Source organism: Octodon degus, unplaced genomic scaffold (assembly GCF_000260255.1).
Source record: "Octodon degus isolate 3935 unplaced genomic scaffold, OctDeg1.0 scaffold00034, whole genome shotgun sequence".
Taxonomy (NCBI): domain Eukaryota; kingdom Metazoa; phylum Chordata; class Mammalia; order Rodentia; family Octodontidae; genus Octodon; species Octodon degus.
In genome coordinates this window covers 2,201,484-2,228,312 of record NW_004524610.1, presented here as the reverse complement: position 1 = coordinate 2,228,312, position 26,829 = coordinate 2,201,484, and the positions used below count along the sequence as shown (strand labels likewise).

Below are 26,829 nucleotides of genomic sequence, written 5' to 3'. Positions count from 1 at the left end.
GACCGCGGTTCAATCCCCCAGCACCACATGCCAGCCAGCCCCGCCCCCTGGTGGGCTGAGCTGGCCACACACACACACACACCTCTCTCTCTCTCTCTCTCTCTCTCTCTCTCTCTCTCTCTCATAAATAAAAAAAAAAAAAATATTTTGTAGTACCATATAGTTAAGTCTCAGCATTTTCAAAGTCTGGAAGAAGCTCCAGCAACTATAAGAATCACAAATAGAATAGAAATAAGGTGAATATTAAATTGGAATGATTGATGTTAAAAATAAAAATGTTGCGCTGTGCTGTAATAGGCCAAGGGGAAAGAGTGCTCACTGAAGACAGGAAAAACAGATAAATCTAGGATGTCAGTGCTCGGGTGTGTTGCAGTCACCAGCTCCTCTTGATGTGGTGAGATAAGTCTGTGTCTCTCTACACTAAAGCAAAATTTGGAAAAAGTTAGGTCCTGTATTCTTCTGTAGAAATTCACAGTGCACAAAAAAAGAAACTAATTTAACTTTATCCTTATGTTTTCCACATGTAATTAACTATAATCTCCCTGTTTTTAAAAATGGAACATCTGCTAGCACTAAGTTGGAATTACTTTCCTCTAGAACAATGCTTAGGAAATGACACTGTAGAATAATAGTAACCAAACAAAAATTGAAAATTTGCAAGTATTGAAAATTAGCAAGTACAAAACACAAATGAGGAAAATAAACTAAAGGCATTTCGAAAGAGGATGACACACCTAGAAAAGAGGCCCTGTGAACAGACCCTCTGGTGTTGGTTTTGCAATAAGAAACACAGCTAAGTAGTACAGAAAGCAAATTTATCAGGACAGCGAGAAGACTGAAGATCATCCTGGAATGAGACCCTGCTTGCCGTGAAGGGTCTCAGCCTGGCTGGGCTCTGGACATCACAGGAGTAATGAGCACAGCCTAGTTCTGCCACTCTTGGCTTCATGTCCCCGGGGGAGCCTGGCTGGCAGCATCTCAGCTCTGTGCAGTACTCGGGGTTCGGGAAAGGAAGGAGGCAGTCAGCTTGCGTGCACTGTCCCAAGACCGAGGAGAAAAGAAGATGGGGAAGGCCGGGTGAAAATTTAGGGTGTGGAGAGGTATGTTTTGGAACCAAAGTAAGATGTAAGATGTTAAAAAAAACAAAAAAACCTACTTGATTTGAAAATTTACTTTATTCTTCAAATTGAGAGACTATTTAAATTTGCCAGAGTATTGAATCCTCAGAGGAAACATTCTGCTAGTAAGTTTTAAAACTATGAGTGGAAAGACACAAACCAGCTCCTACGAGCAAAACTGATGAACTAGATTTCAATGAGAAAAGAAAAAGGAACATGCATCTGGTTCAAGACAGAGAAAATGCAGAGAATGGTTTCCTGATCCATTGGCTCTGCCAGCTGTCCTTTCATTCTGATGACAGCAAAAGGGTTTTCTCACAGACCCCTCAATGCCTGGCCAGTGCATTTGACACAGAACTCAGATTGCTGAGGGACACTGCTAAATAAGCAGCTAATACCATTGATTCTAAGATTACTGGGTTGAGGAGAGGGTGAGGTGGAGGAGCAGAGCACAGACTGAGTAGTCGTGGATGGCCTGCTTATTTTTCACAGTAGGTTTTGGGTGTTTGGAGTGTTTGAGGGGGTGAAAATCAATTTTCAAAAGTATCTTTAATGATAAATAATCATGAAATTAATTCAGAAAGGCCCTGCAAAGTAGTATTGATGTTACTACCTTTCAAATCAGAGGGTGCCATTAGCCCCCCAGAGCCATCTCCCCCAGTATTGGTGAACCTGTGGCACATCTGCCACAGCCAGCTGTTTGTTATCATTGAAATCTCTGACAGATTTGCTGCCTCCTGCCTCATCCTGCACAAACTACAGTGACTCACCATGCAGGCAGCTATGGGCAGCAGACACTGAAGTCAGAACAAGGCCAAGGGCTGCTGACTCCCCCTCAACCTTAGCAACATTCTGAAGAATGGTGACACTGTCTCTAAAGAGGGCTGAGGGCTGGGAAGATGGCTCAGTGGAATAAGCGTTTCCCTGGCAAGTGCAAGGGCCTGAGTTCAATCCCTGGTTCCACAAAAAAAAAAAAGGAAGAAGAAGGCTGAACCACACACACACAGCCAAGAAAGCACAAAATAGTTGCAGATAAGATTAGCATACAACAAGGCATCCACCACCTTCTTAATCATCATGGCTTTGGACAGAAATATATCTGCAGGTTTCCTAGCAACCAGAGCAATGGAGGGGAGAAAATTAAGAGCCATTGGGTTTTTCTATTTTCGTAAATACTCAAATTTTGGTACCATCAAACAGCCCCTGTATAGTATCATCTAAGTGTGTATTAAACATCGCTAATCTGCTCTGGCAGAGGAAGCCCAGCCATAGAGTTGGGTCTGCCTGGGCCCCTCCCAAGTCCTCCCTGAGTGGCACCAGTGGGGCTCAGATTTGTTCTGCTCTCGCAAATACATGCAATAGGTTTTAATTACAACCCCTAACAGAGTACATTTAAATTCAGAAAGAGAAACAAAAGTCATCACAAAAAAGATGAGATTTAAGAAACTGATCTAATACACTACTTACAAAATACACATTAATTATGTACAGTGAAGAAATAAAAGATTAATATGATATAGTTAAAAGAGAATTGAAGTGGTACAATGAAGTAATGAAAAAGGTTTTTGTACTGTTTATCATACAATGAGAATTTACAGTAAAATGGGCCATAACACCAATCAAAACATATTAGAAATATCATACACATATAGAATGGTAAAAATCATGTGAAAATTTAAAAATAATCTCTTAAAGAATAAACAGATTGGGCTAGGGATATAGCTCAGTGGTATAGTACCCACCTGGCAAGTGCAGGGTACTGAGTTCTTTTCCCAATACCAAAAAAAAGAAAAACAGGGAATGAATATATAATATGAAAGCTACACTTAACAGACAACTGGAATATAAGTATCACATAACAATTTTTGCGAAAGCAGCCAAAATTATACTTAGAGAAATGTATGGTTTTAAAGATCTATATTCAGAAAAAATAAATGTGGGGCTACCACGTCTGTATTTTGTTTATTTAGACAATCCAGATAAAAGAGCTACATAATAAAAATAAGAGCATATGTTATAACGTGAGAAAGCACTGCCCTGTGTGGCTTCCCCTCTGGCCCTGTGAACGTCATCCGTCTAGGCAGGCACGGTGACACTGTGTAGGTCTCTAGGCAGCAGAAGGGTGAGAATCCGTGGCAGGCGTGCAGCAGGGCCAGGTTGTCCTTGGGTGCCAGCAGAGTTTGAAGAAGGCCTGAGGTTGCTCTCAGTAACCCTCAGTGGAGGTCCCGCTGTGTGCCAGGCCCTGTGCCTGGCTTGAGACACCCTGGGGGTACAGGGGCCCAGCAGCCCATCTGTCTCTGTTAATGGGGCAGTGTCATTCTAAACCAAAGCTGGAACTGGAACAGACCTGTAAGCCGGACACACCCTCTCTTCTGATGGCCTTGTATGCTGTACCAGTCGGTGGGTGGCAGCCTGGGGGCACCTGTCGAACCTACCAGCACACTTGGACCCTTTGCTGCTGGTGTGGCCCTAAGATGCAGTCACGCTCTGCGGTCTTCTTTCGAACTCTTCCTGATACCCAGGGCTGTAAAAGCTCAGCCTTTTTTCTCTCTCCCTTAAAGGCCTCAGCCCAGCATTTCTGGTTCTGCCTTCCTCCCACCTCCACCCTGGATGCCATCTCACTTACTCCCTGGGAGACCCAGGCACCTGCTTTGCCACACCTGGGCTCTGCTCCTCTCAGCTTGTCCTACATGTCTGTGGAGTCACTGCACTCCTTTCCCCAGAGGAATTTGTGTGGCTGGAATCAATGGAGTAAATTCCAGTTTTTTGTTTCCCTCTGTTCAGCACTGTGTGCCTGGGCCTGGAAAATATTAGGTCAGTGTTGTTGACTGTCTTAGTTATTCTTCTCTCATTGCTGAAATAAAATAACCAACATTCCAAATGAAGAGAGGAAAGGTATATTTAGCTCAGTTTGTGGAGGTTTTAGTCCATAATCATCTGACTCCAAGGTAGGGTGTCACAGTGGCAGAGAACAGCAAGGAGCAGGAAGTGGGGCTAAGCTGCTTCTCCCTTGGATTTGTGCAGACTATCTGCCCTAAGGTGGTGTAGCACTCGCCCCTGCTCCCAGCAGTGGACAATGAGCCAATCAAAACTCTAGATTCCTGGCCTCCAGAAAGCCTGCCCCCCATAACCCTATCTGGCTTTGGGGCAACATCTAGACACAAACCATAACACTGAACTCATTAGTTTCCTATCACCTTAACTTCCTTGTTAAAATCCCAACAGAAAATGTCACATTACTTTAAAATCTGTACATTGAGGACATAAACAGCTTGCCTGGAAGGCTTGGGGCAGAGGATGACAGGAGAGAAAGGGACCAGATGATGAGGACCAGCCCTGTCTCCATCTTCCCAAGCCTGTGTGAGCACCCTTGTCATGCAGCTTGGCCCTGAGGCCAAGCTGTCCGTGTGTGGCTGTCCATCTGTCTGCAGGCTCATTCTCTGAAAGACTGAGGGATTTGAAAGCCAGCACACTAGAGACGCTATCTAAATTAAATCATTATGAAACATGCTGGTCATTTATTGGGACCTTTTGAATACAGTTAATATTGTTGTGGCATCTTCTGAAATTACAAACCTGGGAAGAAAGTAAGAATGAAAGGGCATCTATGATATGCCTTCTTTAATTTGAGAAAAGTCTTGAACCGAAACTTTCAGAACACCTAGTTATGTATTCTATTTTTTGAAAAGAACAACTTTTAATCATCTTTATTTAAATGACAGTATTGATTGTTGATTGTACATTCATCTTACTTTGTATGGTTACCTTATGGTTTCTAGGCAATTTAGATTGATCCTTGTGTATACTTTAAATATTAATTTGCTATTTAAGATTCATTACTGAGTTTCTACTAAAAAGAAACAGCTAATATTTTCATTTAAAGTGAGTTAATTCACTAAAACATATTAGAGAGCAGTAATTTTGCTTATATTTATAGTTAAATTTCATGGTTCATGAGTTACAACTGTTAGATGTTGAATATTCTATTATGATTGGTAAATCTAATTTGTACTTAAAAGGGATATAGCAGTATATGAAATTGATTCTGAAATATGCATTTTAGTCAAATGAAATTCTACCTTTTCTTTCCCTCGAGAGTTATAAAAATTATGCTCTCTCTTCAGTGCAGATTTGGTATCTTCCTCTCTGTATAAACCTCTATTTTGTGTTTTTAATTGTTTGCAAAAGCAGAGAACTGTCATGAGCTATAAAAATGTTGTCTTAGCAACTTATGGGCTGGGGAGATAGCTCAGCAGCATAAGCACCTACCTGGCGAGTATAGAGTCCTGAGTTCGATCTCCAGTACCGCAAAATAAATAAATTAATTAAATAAAAGCAATTCATGCAGCATTTCACAACACAGGACACAGCCAGGAATCAACATGCTTCTCCACAGGGTGGCCTGCCTTGTGCGTCAGCCATACTGTGTGGCTCTGAAGGTCGGGCAGGAAGCGCAGAGCGGAGGGGGTCTCGAGGAAGGCGGAGCTAGGTAGCCACTGTTACCTGGCAGTGGTGGGGACGCTGCTGTTCTGCCTTCCCTGCCTTGGCACTGCAGTGTGGGGCCTTCTCCGGTGGGCGTCCAGGACAGGGCATCTGGTCTCCAGTGGCCTCGGTACTCCTGTGACCTGGGACTTGTGCCAGCCAGGAAGAAACATGGCTTCAGAGGGACCCATTAAGTGGCTGGGCGTGGCTTTCTGGGTACTCCTTTGGCCCCTCCTGCTCTGAAACGGCCCAGTGGGATCCATGCTGTCCCCGTAGCTCTGGAGGGAGGCCAGTAAGGCGCAGAGCTCAAGCTCAGGTCACTGTCTTAGATGCTTCCAGTTCCACATCACCCAGAGATGCTCCCTGCATCACAGGAAGCCCCAGTGGTCCTTGCATCCTGGCAGGCAGCCCTGTGGAGGGCCTTGTGTGGGCGCACCCGTGGCTCCTGGCCGCGCCCCAGGGTGTGGGCTGACCTCGCTCCTGGCCACGCCCTGTGGTGTGGGCCGAACTCATCAGGACCTGACGCTTCTGCTGACACTTTCTCTCTGCTTCGTTTTTTCATACTAGGGGTCAAACCAAGGCCCTCACCTTGAGCTACCACCCCAGCCCTTATTTTAGTTTTTATTTTGAGACAGGATCTCCATGTTGCTAAGTTGCCCAGGCTGGCCAGAAGTGAGGCTCTTCTTGCCTCAGCCTCTCAAGTGCAGGGATTAGAGGTGTACACCACCACACCTGATTTGTTTTTTCCTTGAGTGTCCTAGGTCAGTTCCTTCTCCTTTCTTGAGAGTTCATGAAATAGGAGAGGTAATGCACATATACATCAATTTATATTGAACGATTTGGAATTCCCAATCAATAAACATTTCATATCACTTTTTCCACCTGAATGATTGATGTGTATTTCTAATCCTGGATTTCTGCCCATGAATGTTTCCAGCAAAAGTTGCTCTTTATTCCAGGTGTATTCTCACTGTAAATATTCTTTTCTCTTGAAATTGTGGTGTCCCTGGGAAAAGGCATTATGAGATAGTGCTAGCAGAGTGTTGAAATTTTACTAAGGCAGATACCCCCAGGCACCTGGCACTGGGGTGAGGGCCGTGTGCTGGCTCTCTGCGGAGTGAGCCAGTGGTTGTGTGTGAGTGCCTGCTCCGAGATGCCACCCTGGGTGCTACAGAGCAGCGAACAAGAGGAACCCCGTTTCTGCTGCCCAGTCATAACTCAAATTTCATTTCTGAACAGCCCTGCAGAGGAGGTGCAGATGTGTGCTTCCTCCTTTGCTGGAGGAAGAGCAAGGGTAGGGTAGGGTAGGTGCAGAACTTGACCGAGCTCCGGCAGCCTGGCTCTGAAACATAGGCCTGGCAGGGTCCAGGGTCTATATCGGCACACCAGGCCCTGAATAATGCTCAAGGGGAAGGCGGTGTTGCCCAGGGTGGTGTGACTAAGAAGAGTCCTCACATATCAGCACCTGGCAGAAGGTGACAGAAAGGAAGAGTGAGAAACAGAAGGCTGAGGAGGAGGAGCAAGAGGAGGAGGACAAAGGAAGCAGCTAGAGTGTGACATCACAGACGCCACCCGGAAAGTGCTAGAAAGGTGACATTTTCAGCTGTGTCCAGTGCCATGGGCAGGACAAGGTATACAGAGCAGGTCCGTATCTTAGGTTCTGGTAGCACAGGGTCCTGGGGACTTGACCAGAATGACTTGTGAGCAAGAGTAGGGTAGGATGAGGAGATAGAGATGAGCTTAGGAGCTGCCCATGGGTGAGGGAGGCTGAGATACAAGAGACAGGACCGGAGGGAGAGGCAAGCAGGTGTGTGCATGTGGCAGGAACTTCGTGCATTTGGGCAGAAATGCCCGGCACACACCACCCAACAGCCTGTGTGTGTGTATCAGGAAACAGAAGACAGAGCTGGGGCTAAGCCTCAGGGTGCACACAGACGTTTGCACTAGAAGTATGTAGTTTAAACTTGTCATCTAGGGCTGGGGATATAGCTCAGTGGCACAAGCATCTGCCTGGCAAGCACAAGGTCCTGAGTTAAATTCCCAGTACCAAAAATAAAGTTCTCATTCAGAGAGGACTGGCCAGAGAGGAGTCTGGGTAGGGCCCGTGGGCCCTCGTGGTCTTGGTCCTCCAGCATGCAGAACTTTTCTCGCCAGAGGTGCACAGCCGTCAGACACGAGATGTGAAGACAGTGTGTTTCCTCTGAGTTTTGGCAGGCAGGTGAACAGAGGGAAGTGAGACCTGAGCTTTCAGGTGTTGGTGGGGTGCACTGAAATTAGAGACCACATGGGACAAGGCACAAGGGGGCAGTGATGAGAAAACGACCTCACATGCTGCTTAGACAAGAGTGGAGTTGGACACAGTAACAGCAGGGTAGCAAGTGGCAGAAGGCCCTGAAAGTCAGGACTGTGTGGTTGCAGCACACCAGTCCATGCTGGTTCCAGGTCCCTGCCCAAACGCTGTCCACAGGGAACCAGTCCACTCAGGTCTTTCCCCACCCAAGGCACCACTGGAGGAACCTAGGCCTGCTAGTTTGTTCCCCTTATGCAGGGGCATACAAGGATGTCAGTTTAACCTGTGCCAGCCATGGGGCTCTTGCCCCCTCTTCTGGGCACAGCAACCCTGAGCATCTGGCTTGTTCTGCTTGTGTTCACCTAGACATAGGTACAAGCAGTGAGCATAACACAAGCTTCATCTGCCTCCCATCAGCCCCCAGCACACACCCAGGTAAAGATCCTGATCCCAGCCAAACAGACTTTGCCCTAGGACCTGCCATGCCTGCTGCCTTTCTCCTTAGTGTTCACAGAGGAGGCTGCCGTGGCCTCAGTTCTCTGGTCTCCCCTACCTTCCCCTTTTTGTTTTTATAATAACGACATCTGGGGCCTAGGAGATAGCTCAGTGGACTAAGCACCTGCTTAGGTAAGCACAAGGACCAGCGTTGAGTCCCCGGCACCGTAGACCATACCAGGCCTCCACCCTGGGGAACTCTGAGCTGGCGCAGAGACCAGGCGTGGTGGCATCCACCTGTAATCCCAGCGCTGGGGAGGCTGAAAGCAGGAGAATCACTACGAGTCCAAGCTGCATAGTGAGACTGTACCACATACATAAAACAGTAATAATAATGATATCTGCATATCGATCCCTACACTGCATTCAGGTGCAGACATCTGTCCTTGGCCTGCGATCTGGCCCTTTACAGACTGCCTCCCCCTACAGTTGCTATCTGAACTGGTTCCTTTTGAAGAGCACTGCCCTATCTGCTGTTTACACTAACTAAGCTATCCTCTAAAAAGGTACCCCCCTCTGCCATGAGGGGCAAAGGGTGGAGAGGCATAGTTGAGCTTAAGAGTCACCTCTAGAGGGCCCCTCCAAAGTCCTTGGCCAAGCAGTCCTCAACCATGGACGCGTTGTTCAGTCTCCTGGATGGTTTTCTGCCACTATCTCACAGAAGGGTCTCACTGGTGTGGAAAACAAGGTCAGGTTCCTCCATGGGAATCCATGCCACCCACCATTGCCTGTAATGACACAGATAGAACCCCTACCCCATGCTGGCAGAGTCCCAAGTAACCACAGGAACTAATTTGAATTTCTCTAGGGCCCTGAATAACTCCTACTGCAGTGAAGCCCGTTCAGTTTCTGCAAAAAGAACAGTAAACTGCTGCTGAGAATCAATAGCAAACAACACAGCACCTGTAAAATGTGCTACCGAGGCTTGAGCAGGTTGTTTTCCAACAAAGTGCATTGTGCCCTTGCAAATGTTTTTCCTTAATTTGATTTCTGTAATTAACAGAGGTTGGGACCACTGTATAACTATATCCTCATAATTTCAACTATTCTGGGTTGATGGTCAGTGATGTCCCAAGTGAAGAACATGTCCTCAGGTGAGGCACTGCCAGTTACCCCATTCCCCAGGGTCTGCGCTCGACCAGCAGCTTGGCCTTGACAAGAGGTAAGAGTTAACCAGATGATACAGAACTCCAGGTTCACAAACCTAGTGTCATGTGGTTGAAGCATAGCCGGAATTTCCCCCAAGTAGTCCAAATCAGCAATCCCAGGGGGTTTCCACACTTCGTAGGTTCACCCCGCTAAGACTAAGCCCAAGGGAAGAAGTCCCCAGATTCCCATGGGGATTTCAGCGGGTTTAGCTGTGCTGAGCAAGGTCCTCTCTTTATCAGTGGGCAGGTCTAGTCCTATGCTACGTGAGGCTTCAGTGATAACTCAGCTGTGTTCTTGAGACGTGTTAAGGATTAGGGCTGTCCCAGGATAGGTCTTCATGGTTTGTTGGGTCTGGGGCCTAGTCTGCCTCCTGATCATGTCACTGGGTTGCCATCTTTTTTATATTTACAATGGCATCCATTAGCCCAATGGCTTCCTTTATGACACCTTGGTAAAGGCCGAGTGACACCTTCCCCTCTGAGGGAGGGATGGCCACACCTTTTTCCTTATTGCCGGGATGAGTACGTTGTGTTGTAGTGTGCCCCATTTTACCACAGCCTATACCTTGAAGCAGCCTGACTTTATCTAAACTATCAGTTGACAGATTTTGCCTCGTTCCTGTAGCTGCTGACACACTTCTGTTCTAATTGTAGTGCACGTTCATTTTAGTTCTGAAGTTTGCCTCATTACTCCAGATGAGACTGTTCACCTCGCACACCCACTTTTTTCCCCGTTTTCCTTGGCTGCATTTTCTTGTGTTTCTTCTCTTCTTTTTCTTGTGCTACAGAGCTGCCCATCACTTACACTTCCTACTCATCTTGGGTCAGGCACTTTTTCATGGTCTGGGCTTTTCAGGTCTCAGCTCAGACTTCCCAGTCCTAGGATCCCTTCCCTGATCCAAGCTTTCTCAGGCCCTGGTGTCCCTGTTTGGGCACAAATTGCAGCAAACCAGTCTACACTGGTCTCAGGTCTCCCACATGGTAGAACAGAAGAATTTGGAGAGATTTTTTAAAGCCAGTTTGCATAATGTCATAACCCACCATTATGAGTCTTAATGATCAAAGAGGATTTTTATCACAATCTGTCTGCTAGGTTGATTATACGATTTTTTTTAATATATTTAGGACAGAGTCTACAGGGTCTCACTACACAGATCGGACTCATAATGATTCTCCTGTTTTCAGCCTCCCAAGTGCTGGGATTACAGGTGCGCGCCACCAGGCCCAGTCTCAATTGCCGGCTCAGTGTGCCCTGCAGGCAGGGCCATAACAGCATGCGGGGGATGAAACCCCAACCGCTGTGCTCTGCCTAAGAGTCTGCTGAGCTAGCAGGCTGGCCCTGATTGTACACTATGTTTTTTATTGAAAACATGTGAAAATTCATCTAAACATTGGTCTTTTAAAAACTGCCAAGCATCTGCATGTTTATTTTAAAATTTGTTATAATTTAAATACTGTTTACATAAAATTTCTAAATTTGTATGAAAATTATATAGATCAAAGTTGCAGCTGAAATAAAATTAGAAGAAAATATTCACACAGATTTAAATATGACATTGTTGGGCAAGCATGCAGGACTCCAGAGCCTTAAGAAGTCAGTACTGCTACAGCCGTCAGACCTAGCAGGAGCAGCGTAGACATGGTGCGCATGCGCCCCTCGGTCAGCGTTCAGGCTGTGATGCCTGCGCAGAGCTCCTTCTGCCAGACTGTGGCTAGTAGGGTCTTATGTCCATGGACAAATACAGGAAATGTAGTCATAGAGATGTGGGTTTGTTTTGGATTTGTTTTTAAAATGAAATTTCACCTAATATATGAAACTTATTTGTTCTGCAGAAATTTACTTTGTTAAAAAAAAATTTTTTTGTTGGTTTGGGATTTAGGTCCCTTCTAAAGTAAATTATCTATGAAGCCTTCTTGGGTTATCATTTGATGGTATAGATTGTGTGTATGTTCAGGGGCTGGAGGGGCTGTGCAACAGGGTCTTGATAGGCAGTTCAAGCCTTGAACTCACTGTGTAGCCCAGGCGGGCCTTGAACTTGAGGCAGTCCTGCCACGTGCTGCAGTCACAGGTGTGTGTTGTCACATCTGGATAGATTGTGTATTTTTAGTTCTTTTCTTTAAAACATGTTAGAAAATGGACTGCTGACAAACCTTAGGGTTGGCTAGTGCAGTAGCTGGCGTTTTTCTGACCTGTATGGGACTGCTGCCCTAGGACAGGTCTGCCCCACGCCTGAGTGCACCACTGTTCTGTTGCACACAAAAACAAGCAGTTCAAGCCTTGTTACTTAGCTAAAGATTTGTGTACATCGTTATCAAAGAAAACACCAGCCTTAAAAGCAGAATCTGGTTTTGAACTTCATTGATCTTTATTTTAATCTGAAGTATCCCATTCCTATGAAGCAGGACAGACAGTGACTAATTCTTGGGTCCAGTGCTGCCAAGAGAAGAAACCGGGAGCTTTAGTGGGTATCACAGTGCACAGAAACAAGAATGCTTCCCTCATCCTGATGTGTATTTTGTTTTTGACTCTAGTGGTCGGGTAGAGTGTGAAGGTTCCAGAGAGTAAGCAAAAGAGGTCCCCACCTTGGCGTGACCAGCGCTGATCTGGCCAAGACAGTTACTCATTTGATCTTTCCTCACCAGAGTTTTTAAAGTGCTTGACATAAAAATGGCCACAAGTTGTTCTAATGTAAAAGTCACTCTAACCCCAGGCTCATTTCGGGGTAGGTTATTAAGTAGAGCTCTCTGTGGGGCCTGATGGAACTCAGAGGTGGATCATATGCTTGGCCAGGTGCCTGGTTGACCCTGGCACCATCACCCAACCCTGGCAGGTGGAAAGCACAGGCTGACTCTGCCCGTGCTTGCTTGCTAGGCCAGTAGCTCTGCACTGCTATTACTTCCACTGCTGATATGTACAACTAGAAGTAGGATAATCAGATAGACACTCCAGTACCTGGGAGTGAAACAAAGTAGGAAACATGGGCTTCTGCTGCCCTAGAGAAGCCTGTGTGCTGTGGTGGTGGTGGTGGTGGTTGTGGTAGAGGAGGAGGAAGAGGAGGAGGAGGAGGAGGAGGAGGAGGAGGAGGAGGAAGAGGGAGATGGTAGAGTGGAAATGCTTTCAAGGAACAGCGAGAACCTTCTGTGTACACAGGGAAAGGAATGAGTACTCATCCTGGCCAGATGGGGTGGCACAGGCTGAGACCTTTCTACCCTGCACAGATGTGCAGATCACATCTTATGGATCGGACATCTGCCCACACTCTAGAATCCCCTGATCAGCTCTAGGGGATTCTAGGGCATGCGCAAGCTGAGCAGCACACACTACACCCAGCGAAGAGCTTCAGGCAGGAAGGATCCAGGCCACTATCATCAGCATCCAAGAACTTAGAAACTATTTTTTTCAAGAGGCTTCTGGATGAGGTTACTGGAAAATAAACTCCAGACAATCCAAACTTGCACTGAATTCCAAAGCAGGCTCATCCAGAGGGATGGATGATAGATTCATGAGTGTCCAGGAGTGGAAGAAGAAAGAGGAGTGGAAATGACTGCTCCTGGAAGGGTGGTTTTTGTTCTGGGTGACAGAAATTCTCTAAAATTGATGTTCATGAATCAACTTAATATGAATATACTAAAACCATTGAAGTGTGTGCCTTAAATGGGTTAATTGTCTGATAAAGGCATTAAAAGGGGAAGAAAAGGGGTTCTGAATTTTAAGTGAGAATTATAGTATGAACATAATCTGGGGCATTGTAGCCTGAAGAAGTGTAATCATGCATACACTGAATATGTAAGAAGCCCCTGAAAAGACTTAGAAACGGGGGAATCCAGTACCTATGCACATTTCTACTGCGCAGACTTGGGCTTCTGTCCCCAGTAGCCAGGACTTCTTGCAGAAGTGACAGGAGCTAGGAATGTGTGAGATTAGCTGGGACATCTTAACAAATCAGATGACAGAAGCTGATGGGGACAGGGACTACAGATGACTCAGCCTGACTCACAGGCTTCCCTAGCCAAAGACTGGAATTCTGAGTTCATTAAGAGTGAAATAAATAAGGCACGCAGGCTTCATTATCACATTGTGTCTGTTCCATGAGAAACCTAGAGTAACGTCAGAGAGCAAAACGAAAGGGAGGGAGGAGGGAGACAGGTTGTCCTCGTGGGGGAGGGGCCCTAGAAGTGGAGGCAGCAAGGGAGGAAGGCGTAGTGGTAAAAAGGAGGCATCGGATTGCTGTGTAATACACCTGCCCACGCCACACGAGGGGTCAAAACATCCCAAACACAAGAAGGAGAAAGGGGACGAGGCAAGGAAGTAAGATGTGTTGTACACATGGAGCCACTTCTGTAGGGAGCCTACACATGTATTACACAGTCTGCTAATAAGCCAAGATAATAAAATTTAGTATGTAACTCATTAAGTCTGATTAAGCTCATAATGATATTAAGGAGCAAAAATTATCCCTTTCAAAGAATGACAGGTAAGCAATTTGTTTTCTTGTAAAGTGGCAACAAAGGAAAAGAACCAGGCACTCATCTTGTGCTTGTGAACCAGTAACTGAACAGCCAACTGGTAGATGAGCACAGTTGTCTCTTATAAAATTATTCCTGTTTGTAAGTGAAAGTGAAAAGATGAAAACAGAAACTCATCAAATGTTACCACACACATGAACTAATAGGTGTAGGCCATGGCGGTCCACAGCTGCCCACTGCTCGAAGGGAGGGGAAGCCGTGCACAAACAGCCTCTGAGTCGCCTGTCTCCTGGGCCTGCCGACGGGTGGAGTCTGTGCAGCTTCCAGTTGTCAGAAAGGAAAGCATGCAGCAGATACCACACCATGCCTGTGCAGCTGAAGAAGCAAAGTCGCCAGCATTTCAAGTGACTTTAGTTTGTCCAGATAAATTATAATGAAGAGACAGGGTAGACAAAGAGTCCATGTTTAAGGAAAGCTGAGGAGGCATATTTTTTAAATGAGCAGAGCTCTATGTATTTTTAGTGACGAGCTTGGCTGGTAACATCATACCTGTGAGACAGTCAGTGCCAGAATGTGGGTACGTGGAGGGCTGCAGGAGCTCCGGCTGGGACCAGACTCTACAGGGCCCCGGAGTGGTCTGCAGAGCCCTGCTCCTTGGTGGCGGTTGTCAGGGTGTGTGTCCCATCACGCACTTGGCAGTACACTGTGTGTTTGTGTTGGGGATGGGAGAATCTGTGTATGTTTCCTTAAATATATTTTAAATAAATAATTTTAAAAGAAGTATAGCCAAGCTTCATCAAATTTCATTTTAGATCTTGAGATCTATTTTGGATCTTTCTCTCCCTCTCTCTCCAAGAGAATATTTAACATATTGAGTTGCTTGATATGTATAAATCAAGAGATTGTATTTCAGTCCTAAAGAAGCATAGTCCAAGTATAATGTATATGTAAATATACATACTTTGCATGAATATTTACATATATCACTATAAACATTTATGTGAAGGCTTTTGTGTGGACATGAATTTTTCGCTCCTTTGGGAAGATACCAAAGAGCTCAGCAACTGAATTATATGCTAAAAGCATGTTTAGTTTTGGAAGAAAATGCCAATCTGTCTTCAAAGCAGCTGTACCGTGTTGCTTCCCACCAGCAAATGGTGAGAACGTGCTTTCTGCACGCTTGCCAGTGCTCAGCACTGCCGGTGGTCGAGGTCTGGCTGTCAGTCAGGGTCCCACGCTTGCATTTTCATTTCCTCGTTGATGTGGGACACCTTTCACGTGCTTCCTCACCACTTGTGTATCTGCTTTGCTGAGTTGTATGTTGTGATGTGTCCTAAAACTAGAAGTTTTTTTTTGGGGGGGGAATAAATTGATTGTGTGGAAGTAGAGTAGGATAGTGTCCACGTCACTAAGGAGGAGGGGACAGGGGGCAGTGAGAGGGCAGGTATGGAGCACCAAAATATAATTGGGAGAGCAACAATTCTGATGTGCCATAGTATCATAAGGCAGCTGTGGACTACAGCAGTTACTTACACATTTCAAAATAACCAGAGAACAGAGAGGGTGTATTTTGTTTGTTTGGTTGGGCAGGGGTGAGGGGGTTTTTTTTAGACAGCATCTTGCTATGTAACTGAGTCTGGCCCCAAACTGAGAATCCTCCTGCCTCAGCTTCCTGAGTGCTGGGATTGTAAGTGTGTACCCCCACATGTGATTTCCAAGGAGACTAGTTTGAAGGTTTCCACACATACTAATGATAGAGATGGAAATAGTCTTTACCCTGATCGCATCATTATACATTGTACATGTTTACTACATTATGTTATACTCCATAAATGAGTACAGTGGTGTACATCGTTAAAATTTTTAAGTGGTAAATGGCCCTTTCTTAATCATGTGTATGTTTTGCAAATATTCTCTTCTAGTCTAGGGCCTCACTTCTCACTCTCTTCATAGTTCTTTCACAAAGCAAACATTTGTAATTTGAAGTCCAGTTTGCCCGTTTTTTCTTTCATGGATCATGCTTTTAGTGTTGTATCTAAAAATTCATTGCTAGCTGTGGAGGTAAATTTCTCGGCGGGATGCCTGTGTTTTGCGTGTGAGTGCTATTTATTTATTCACCGTGTTTTGAATGAGCCTTTGCTCTCCTGTCAAAGATAAGCTGTCGTGGCTCTGCCCTGTACCCTGGTCACAGTCCTGTGCGGCATGCGCTGCTGCCTTCATCGGGAGCTCTTCAGACTGATTCTTTTTTTTTTAAATTTTGTGTGTGTGTGTGTGTGTGTGTGTGGCCAGCTCAGCCCACCAGGGGGCAGGGCTGGCTGGCATGTGGTGCTGGGGGATTGAACCGTGGTCCCTGTCCTTTGCTAAGCTTGTTCTAAGTAGGTGCTTTAGACCACTGAGCCATCTCACCAGCCCCCAGACTGATTCTTGAAGCAGGTAGGTTAGTCCTCTCACCTTGCTCTTCCTCAGTGTTGTACTGGTTGTTCTAAGGGCTTTTTTTAATGTAATCTTTTTAAAAATGCTTTTTAAATTTTTTTAATCACTTATTTGGTGTAGTGTTTCACTATGCATCTTGGACTCATTGTGATCGTCCTGTCTCAGCCTCCCCTGCTAACACTACAAGGGTGCGCCACCAAACCCAGTTTTGTCACCTGGGGTTCCAGGCCGGCACCGCATTTGGTACTGGGGCTAGAACTCAGGTCTGTGGACTTGCCAGGCAGGCACTTAGACTGTCGCGCTGTCTCCCCAGTCCCTCAATGTAAACCTTTACAAGTAGTTTGTCAGTATCAAGAATACCTTGTGGGATTGTATTGAGCTTGTAGGCCAGGTTGGGAAGAGCTGGTGTCTTAATAAGTATTGAACCTCCTACCCATAAACCCGGGATACAGATTCAGCATCCCCTTACTCTGTTCTTGGATTTCTTTTGTGAGAGCTGTTCAGCCTTCCTCCTCTGTATGACATGTGTACCTTGTTGGATGTGAGCTAAGAATTTAATGTATGGGTGCTACTAAATACATTATGCTTCTAATGCCAGTGTGTGCTTGTTCATTGCTAGTGAATTAAAAAGTGGCTGGTTTTGAGATATTAGACTTTACACTAGAAACTTGCTGTAGTTATTTAATTCAGAATACTTTTTTTTTCAATTCTTTCACATTCTCTACATATATGGTCGTGTCATAGGAAAACAAAGATGACTTTGTTTCTTCCTTTTCGATCAGTATACCTTTTATTAATTTGTTACTTGTTTTGGTCCCATTAGCTAGGATTTCCCCTTTAATACTGAAAAATGGGGCTAAAATTTTTGTCTTGCTCCTGGACTTAGTATGAAAACCTCCAGTTTCTTATATTACAATTTTCCAGATCCAGAAATTATTGAACCAGTGCAGAACTGATTCCCTGAAGTTTGGTGAGCTCTAGATTCTCACTGGTCCTTGATAAATGACATTCCACCTGGATGACACTTTGAAAGACCTGCAGGAACTCTTTTAAAGCATCATTTATTTAAAATTTCTAATATTTACATATATCCATTAGTTTACGGTTCTGTTTACTTCCTTATAAAGAACTTAAACAGAAATAAGCCTAGTGTATACCTTACCCTAAAACACATCTCATTGTACAAATGTCTCAGGTATGTTATTCCAGCCCTACAGCATAGATGTAACTATTGGCATAGCTCCCAGTATTGAAAAAATATTTTTTAATTTTTTTTAGCTTCCTATGACTAATTCTATACTAATGTAAGGGTATTTTACCTATGAACTATCACAGATAAAACAATGACTTACCATGTGTACGACCCCTTCAAACTGGATATGTGCTAATTTGCAACATAGTCTGTAAGAAGAAAAAGAAAAAAGTAGTAAATGTTGTGTTGCAAACCCATCTTGACTTCCTAAATTTAGCCTGTATCTTTGCCCCAGTGCTGCTGAGTGACTTGGAGACAGGGCTCACCAGTGAAACACACTCCTCAGCCACAGCGGCCAGCACATAAAGCCTGAAAGCGTGCAGCAGGAGCCTGCTCTGGGTGGCTCAGCCCATTTGCACTTGCGTATAGCAGCGCGTGGAAACTGACTCTTAAGCTGCCAGCTCAGCGTCACTGGCTTTATAACTCTTATCCTGTTTGTAAACTCCAAGATTATTAAAGACTGTTGCTTTGTCCGCTGCAGAGACAGTACAGTACCGGCAGTGTTACACAAAGGCTTTGGTGATAGCATGGTTGCCAATCTGTCTCCACTACTGAACTCACCTAGTTCAGGATCGGACATGAGAATACAAAGGAGGACTCACTGAGCCCAGGATTACGGCTCTGCTCTCAGAGCTCCTGAGCTCCCTCTCTGAGCAGGGCCTAAATGTCTGTGTTTTTTCCAAGTTTCTGGGTGAGATGAGCCTCCTGCTCTGAGGACCATACTTGTTTTTGGTTTTAGCGCAAGATTGCCACTTAGCACGGTAACATTCATTTGGGGGAACTGGTTTGTATGTGTATCCCCATACTTGGTTGTTTGCAATCCCCCAATCTCTTTTCATTTTGTTCATTTATTATTTTAGATCTTGCGTAAGAGAAAGCATGCAATATTTAGCTCTCTGTGACTGACAGTTTGCTCATGATGGTCTCAAATCCATCTGTTTTCCTCCAGAAGGAACAGTCGTGTTCTTCTTTTTGGCTAAATAATACTCCATTTATTTATCTGTTCATCTTTTGATGGGCACTGGAAGATTCCTCAAAAAACTACAGCTTGAAATTCTGTTTGACCCAGCTGACCCTTTGGTGGATATCTTCAGCAGAGAATCCTAAAGACCTCCTTCTGAAGTGACCCCCCACCGCTGTGTTTATAGCAGCACAGTGCGCAGTAGCTGAGCTGTGGGCACCATGAGATGAGGACCACGCTGTGAAAGCCCCTGCCCTGCCACCAGCGGACCTCTCTGCGATGAACAGGGTTCCTGCTTTCCACAGTGAGCTAAGAAAATTGAGTCAGAATTTAGCTGTCACCTCTTCTTAGAAACTGTTGTCATGTACTAGGTCAAGAATTAAGAAAAACCTTTCTTCTGTTAGAGCAGTGTCGTGGGCTCTTTCCTCAACTGCTTCCTGCAGCGATGACCCTCCGGGTGCTGACAAGCACAGACGTCAGGGAGTCACTTGGAAGTCTGTCTTGCCTAGTGCTGAGTCGAGATCTTCAGAACATTCCTAAATGAGAACTTGTTCTACGGTTTTGCACAACTTCCTTTCTGTATATCAGTGATATACTTGTCAGTATTGTGTAACACCAACAGCAGGGACTCGCTCTTGCTTCCTGTCCAGTCTGCCTCCAGGTTAACTGGAGTGTGTGCGCACAATATGTGCACACTCACCCCAAATAAGCACACCCCCCCCCCGCAAGACCCAGCTCCTCCTCCATTCCAACCTCTCTCCCGTAGGACCTCACTCAGTCTGCCGGGCATCCCTTCAGACTCCAGGGTCACAGCCAGTATCGGTGACTGTACCCTCCGCCCACATAGGTCAGTGTGTCCTCTGATGCTGCATGTTTTCATTGTGCACATGCTGTGTGGCTGTCTTGCCTTTGTGACCTGCGCTCCCTGAGTGCAAGGGTGTTGGGACTTTTCATGGGTCTCTCTGACCGTGTTGGTAAACAGGCTGGATGTGTGTGCTAATCTCAAAACCATTCCCTGTGGTGCAGAAAAGTACTCAGAAATGACTTAGCCTCATGGTGCAGAAGACAGCTAGAGCAGGGAAGCCTTCCTTGAGGAGAACTGGTGGCAAAAGGTGCTGAACTGAGCCAGAGCTCAGCGCTGCGCGGCGTCCAGGCTGTCCCTGTGTGTCCCTGACTGTGCCAGTCCTCACAGGACACACGGGTCCCATTCCAGGAGAAGGTCTTGTGATTGCTACCCAAATACTCACTGTCAGCAGCCTAAAATTCTCCCTGTGTGCCTCCGCATTTCCCATCCTGCCTTCATAACTTTAAGAGAAGTCAAAGCTCCCCCAGGGTGCGAAAGATGGGATCAGATTCTCTCGGGAAAGTCGCTATCAGGCTTCAGTTTCCATTTATTTATAACATTTATGCTTTCTGATTCTGAAATAGTATAAAAGAAACCTGTTTAAAATTTGACTATCTGCTAAATTTTTCATGAGAATAAATACCTGTAAAAAGCAAGAAAATCTAAAATAGCTATTCACTACATCTAGATTTTTAAATAACAAAGTCTCTCCCTTCAATTAGACTTTGTACTTCTGTATGTCGGTAAAGCCCAGTCTCTGATACTGTTGAGGACCCTTCGCTGTAGTGATCATGGTTACTGGCAGGTTGGCACACACATCTTTTTAATTTTGAGTAAACAAGTTGAAGAAATCATCATGCTTTAATTTTTATAAAGGAAAATGAGCACCACCTTCTCCAAGTAATCACTAAAGGTGAAAAGTTAAACTATTATATAGAATCACAAGAAGAAACCAAAACAATTGGCAAAAGTGGTCATCTATTGTATAATTTTAAAGTGAAATACAAAATAATTATTTTAATAGAAAAATTGTGTGAGTTTTAGGTTTTGTCCAATTTAGGAGACAGAGAATATCAGAAAGAAAGGCGTGTACATGCAGCTTCAGGGGACCTACCAGGTGGAGTTCCTCTGGGCCAGAAGAGTGAGGCACAGCAGGCTGGCCTGGGAGGCCCGCCAGCCATCAGGGCATTTCTGAACTTCAGGTCCACATCTGTACCCCACAGCTATAGAGCCAGATGGCTTGGACATCGCCTCCACGTTTGTTTTCATCCTTTCGCGCTGTGCCTCCAATCGAATCATTAGCACAGCTTAGTAGGTCTATACTGTCTAAATGCCTGCGTCTGGCCCGCAGGAGGTGAGGCTGGCCACATCAGCTGGTGACAGGCCTTTGATGCTCTCCGGCTGAAGGTACCCAGCATGTCTATGGCATCCTGCCTGAAAGCATTCTGTCATAAAAATGAGTAGGAGGTGACCTCTGCTTGCATAGCGGGGACTTGGTATTTGATCTTTTAACGGAGTTTGCAGCATGAGCATTTGAAGAAAAGCTTTGATATTGATAGTGCATGTTAAACTGAACCGCGTCTGAGTTGAAGATCTTCCTTCCCAGAGCATCTGTCCTCATTGGTGTCCTTTCCTCGCTCTTTGCCCTGGCATGTGTATTATTCCTGTGCCTTTCCCCGGGGAACTGTGAACTAGAAAGACAGAGAAAGCCATACATCTTGTGTATAGCCCTGTCTGATCCCATCTCTAAAGGTACGGTAAAAGGAATAATGTTTTCATTTGACTGATTTTAAATTTCAAAATTTTTCAAACATTTAGCAAAAGCACCAGTAAAACTGATATTGTGTAAGTGTAATGAAAAAACCCCACAATTTTGCTGTGATTATTTTAAAATTCTTAACTATAGGCCATAGAATTTCTTACTTAAAGCTGTTTGTTACATGCTTGAAAGATTATTTTAGAAGCCATTTCGTCTCATTTTACCACCCTTCTTTCAGCAAACTATATTAGTTTTGACTTTTGCAATGAGTATAATGAGAATCTCTGTAATGTAAAATATTTTTGAATATTGTTGGATCATAACATGTCTGCCCATCTCAAACTGATTGCTAGTTATACAAAATCCTATCTTCTTTTAATGGTCTTTGAAAAAAGAGGCAAAGAAAGAAAATGTTTTCTGTATATGCAGAGATTATACTTTATGAACTGTCATTTTTCATCATTCCCTCTCAGTGTAGCATCTTCTACACCATAAATATAAGTAACAGAGCCCAGGAGCCGAGGAGATGGCTCAGTGGAATAAGTGCTTCCCTGGCAAGCACAAGGGCCTGAGTTCAATCCCTGGTTCTGCAAAAAAAAATCTCAGAGCCCAATATCAACTAAAAGTGGGGTGGCAAATTAATACTTCCCATCTTTTAAAAAGTACTAAGTTGGTGTCCTTTAGTTTTGTGGCCCCTTCAGTACTGAATTTTCCAGTAATAAATCAAAAGTCAAAACTATCAGCCCTGCTCGTTCATTTTTGGGGGCACTAAGAGCCAGCCAAGTGACACTCCACCAGGCCTGGTACAGAGGGACCCAGGGTGTTATCCAGGTCTGCACCCCATGGCTTTCATAATCTCCCCCAGGCTGAGACACCCCCCCACACACACACACACTGAGGACATTTTATGGGCTTTCTGTAATAATTTGCCTTCTGACTCACTTTCCAGGGTGTGCTAGCTCACCTGAATTGCCCTTTAGAATATTTGTGACACCACTTCTTCATTTTTTTCAGAACTTTAATCTTACAAGCTAATTTAATAACATACACTGCTTTAGGTGGGAAGGTGTTCTCTGTTAGACCTGGATTCCCCTACAAATTTCTGGAGGAGACAACAAATCAGATACTGAGAATTGAACTAGATGGAGGCTTGTATATGATTTTTATTTAAAGCATCAATAGGATAATGAATTTTTTATGAAAAACTATTTTTTAATCATCCCCTAATTATTCCCAAGGTTCAGGCTTTAGAGTGCTTGGGGTGATTATTTCAGGCAACACTAACTGGGCAACCAACACAGAGCATTTCACAAGCAGTGTAGCATCAAAGGTTTCTCCTGCTGCTGCCCTACCTGTGCTAAGCAATCCCAGATACTCACTGAGTACCAGCCACTGTGCTGGTGGATGGGAGTTGTGTACCCAGCAGTGTACAGGAAGTGGCAGTGCCTTCATCCTACCGTTAGCTGGTGGGGTTTTCACAACCAAACAAGACAGGTGGGTTGTAGTAGTTGGGCAGAAATCAACAAGAGGAGAAGACAAGCCCCAGATGAGGATGACTAACTTTGTGTTGAGTCCTTAGGAAAAGACCTGTCTTTGATAGAGTACTTAAATGAATTTCTGGAGAGAAGGATGAGCCAGGCCCAGCCATGAAGTACACATAGCCAGAGGACACACGATGGGGTGGCCACTGGTCTGGACTGTTGAGAATGTGAATAGCTTCTTGCACACCCATGGGAACACTGTGGTGCTAGCGATATGCCTAGATACAAAGTGAACTAAGTCAGGTCATGTACAATAAGCAACAAAAGAAATTGAGTCTTTGTTCAGAGGACACAAAAGAGTAACACAACTAGAAATCTCATCTTGTCTTTTCGATCTCAGCTGTGTGTGACCCCAACTGTCAGTAGGGGATCACAGAAGGCAAAGAACTTGGCCTGGAGTTGAAAGTTGATCGTGGCCTTGAGGGATGAAAGAATTTGAACTGACCAGAGGGTGGCAAGGGATGTTTCAGGATGAGAGAACTGTGTGAGTAATGGTGCCAAGGTGGACTGCGTGCGGATGAATGAGTCTGTTAGGTCTAAAGCTACAGTCAGCAGTCTTGGAGTGAGCAGGGAGTTGTGGGCTACTTCACAGGCACTGTGGAAAGGACAGTGGGGTGGTTGTGACATCATTGGGAATTGCCATGCTTTCTGGAATGAGCAAGTTGTGTGGTAAAACAGGAAATTTGTAATGTAGATACAGATCAGTGGAAACGTGGGAAAATGACAGGACACTCACGAGGAGGGTCTTCCTTTTCATCATCCTTTTTTTTTTTAATTTTTATTTTTTGGTACGAGGGATCAAACTCAGGACATTGCACTTGCCAGGTAGGCACTTATGATACTGAGCTGTATACCTGGCCCAACCCTCTCTTTTTGTTTCTCCTCTGTCATGTCAGAGAATGAGCCGTCCACAGGCATCTCAGCAGATTGCCAGGCAGTAAGACTGACATGAGGAAGCCTCAATGAGAGGTGATGGAACCAGGGCTCTGCGTCGGGAGAATGAGCAGGGGGCAGAAGGGAGCTGAATGAGACTGACAGAGAAATAGGAAGCTAGATAGGTGGAAGGCCAAAACAGCAGTTGTATAAAAGCCTAGAAAATAAAAAATTGCAGACACTAAGTATGGGAAGTTCTGGGGGGATACCATTATCATGTTCACAAAAGCTGCAACTGACCTTTCACAGTGTTCATCTATGTCCTGGGCTCTTTACACACAGTAGTTTACCTATTTGTTTCCACAACCTTGAAGCAGTAAATGTTGTGTTAGCTCCGTCTTACAGATGAGATTTCATCACAGGGGGATGAACAGTGTGACTTATGTCTTGCTGCTGGGCAGCTTTGAACCACCAGTGGCACATGCGTGACCAGCCCATCTGGCAGCCTGGAAGCCCTGCACGTACAGGCACTGGTACAAGCTGCCCTGTCATGCCTGTACCCCTGGTGGCTCAAGCTGGCGGGACCCTGTTAAATCACTCACCCAAGATCACCCGATTTGGAGTGGAGCTAAGATTCAAACAGGCATATTCTGTCGTCAAAGCCTAAGTCCCTAACTCTTAGGCCATATGGCTATAGCCAAGATGGTGTTTTAATTACATAGTTTGACTTCTGTTTTATGTAAGTGTCTAGTAAAGGAGTTAATTAACAGTTTAAAAGTTGGGTGCAGGCCAGAAAGTCAGCAGATGGCTGAGAGTGACTAGATAAATCCTAAGAGCAGAAGACAGCCTGGAATGCTTAGGTAAGGCAGAGGAAGGACGGAACATGTACCTTTTGATCTGTTTCTTCTTTTACTTCTTCCACACATGGTCAGTTGTTGTTCTTCTACCTGGGAGAGAACAATGCTAACTGGCAGAGAGACAGCACCCCACCGCTTAACACTTCCTCCGTAGAATGAATGTGTGTCTGCGTTTATATGCCAGGAATGTCCCTTTATCTAAGTGGATTGCCAACCAAAGTTGTGTATGGACGTTCATTTCTTAACTTTCATTACTAGATGTGAGTTAGGTTCCTAAGGAGGAAGATGAGTCAAATTCATAGGTAACCACTGGACAAAAGCCCAAGTTCTGAGATTTCTCCATGAGGAGTTTGGGTGCCCAAACCCTTCACCATGACAGCTACACCAGTGAATGCTCCCCAGTGGCCAAGGAGAGGCTGTCGTTCCCCTTGCCTTGTACCTCAAGCCTTTTCCTTTCTCTGTCCCTTGGGGAGGTGCTCCATCTGGCACAGCTCTTGAAATTCTTGAGTTGAAGGATAAAGAAATAAAACTCTTGGCCTTTCATTTACAACTGTCCCCAACTTGTAGCAGTTGTGTAACGTGACTGTGTTCCGTCTGCCACCTGTCCACAGTCACTGGCACTCCCCTGGTGACCTTGCAGGCCACCCTCCCTGTCTGTGCCTGATCCCTCCCTGCTGTCCCAGCCTTGGTGTCACAGGCCCCACTCAGGGCGCCAGCCCTCCTGCTCCCCACACCACCCCATCCCACAGCCTGGTGGCACTCACCCAAGCACCTATAGTTTCATCTCAAGCTCCTGTTGTATCTGTTCTTGTAGTTATGTGCATATAGTAGCTTCCTTATCACACTGTGGGCCTACACAATGGTTTTTCCGTATCACCTACACTTAACCTCAGAGAAGGTTAATGCTTCCAGGGCAGAGAGGACTAGTTGCTTGTGAAGCCTTTCTGAAATCATTCCTGTGCCTGGGTCCTTGCAAGCACCAACCGGAAGGCAGGGAACATCCGGGTCCCCATTCTTAATGGAGGATATCTTCAGTGGCAGCAGCTTACACAATTGCCTGTGATCCAGAGCCCCAAACTATCACTGCTAAATTGGAGGAGTCACACCCCCTCTTCGCATAATGCAACGTGCAGCTGAGACCAGGAGAACCAACACCCAGGGCAGGTTGCCTTCCTAGGGGATCCTGATCATTGAAGAAACCTTTACTTCTGGTAAAGCAGTATGAAAGTAGAAGAGTGGTAATTGTGACCTAATAGTAACTGTTTAACTTTTCAGATATTTCGAAAGAAGGCAGTGGAACTTGGGGTAAAATTGCTACCTGCATTTCATACTCCTTCTGGAATACCTTGGGCATTGCTGAATATGAAAAGGTAACACTTCATTTTCAACAATATATTTTAAGGTGAAATAACTTGAGATTGTGGGCTCACGAGTACGTGGCATAATTACACAAGTAACACTGGTGACTGCTGCCTCTGCTCCAGGAGCCTTAGAGTCTGTCCTTGGGTGGAAGGGATTAGCTTTGATAAGGCTCTGTGCTTTGATGAGTCTGGGTCATGGCATGGTGGGGCCCTACGAGAATCAGTCATACAAACCAGATGCAATCTGAGGGTCTCCCTGTTCTGTGGTAAGACTGTCTCTCTAGCATAAAAGCATTCATTTCCAAGGATGCTGGCCTGAGTGTGGTGTTGCTCTAGCTTAAGCTACAAGGGGAATTTAAAAGCAACAAGAGCAACAAGGCTGCTGCAGCCCACAGCTAAGAGAGAGGGAGCTGACCCCCCAACCGGTCAGTCCTGCCTTCATGTCCCCAGTGGAGTAGAAACCCCAGTGTGCCTGGTCCCCAAGAGTGGTACTCCAATAAAAGTCCTAGGATGAGACTCCATTGTTCTCCCAAGAACACCTGAACATCACGTTAACAAACACATTTTCTTAAGCATTCCTTCTGGCTCTCCTTCGGCGTAAGTTGCAAATGTCACATGGGCCTTTTACAATGATGATGAGGTGACAGCAGCCAGGATGTCGTGCCAAGTGGTAGATTCTGTATACACTACTACATGCAATTCCCCCCAGCACCCAAGAGGGCCAAATGGCATGGCTTCTGTGTTGTGCTTGTGCTGAACTGGAGTTGCAGAGCAAGTGAGCGAGTGGAAGAACTAGAACCACTGCTTTTGCTGTTCCGGTCTGTCTGTGTCTGTCCCTGTCCCTTTCCCTGTCTATGTCTGTGTCTGTCTGTCTGTCTGTCTGTCTGTCTGTCTCTCTCTCTCTCTCTCTCTCTCTCTCTCTCTCTCTCTCTCACACACACACACACA

The 26,829-nt window shown here is 45.3% G+C and overlaps 1 protein-coding gene across 1 annotated transcript in view; it reads left to right on the top strand.

The window, feature by feature from the left end:
- Man1a1 (mannosidase alpha class 1A member 1) overlaps positions 1-26,829 on the top strand; it is a gene marked incomplete at its 5' end in the record, with an annotated part of 149,695 nt that overhangs the window by 57,381 nt on the left and 65,485 nt on the right. Inside the window, one exon of the mRNA XM_004630292.2 lies at positions 25,796-25,890. Within this exon, the coding sequence (XP_004630349.1) occupies positions 25,796-25,890 (95 nt within the window). The remainder of the gene's footprint in view (positions 1-25,795; positions 25,891-26,829) is intronic.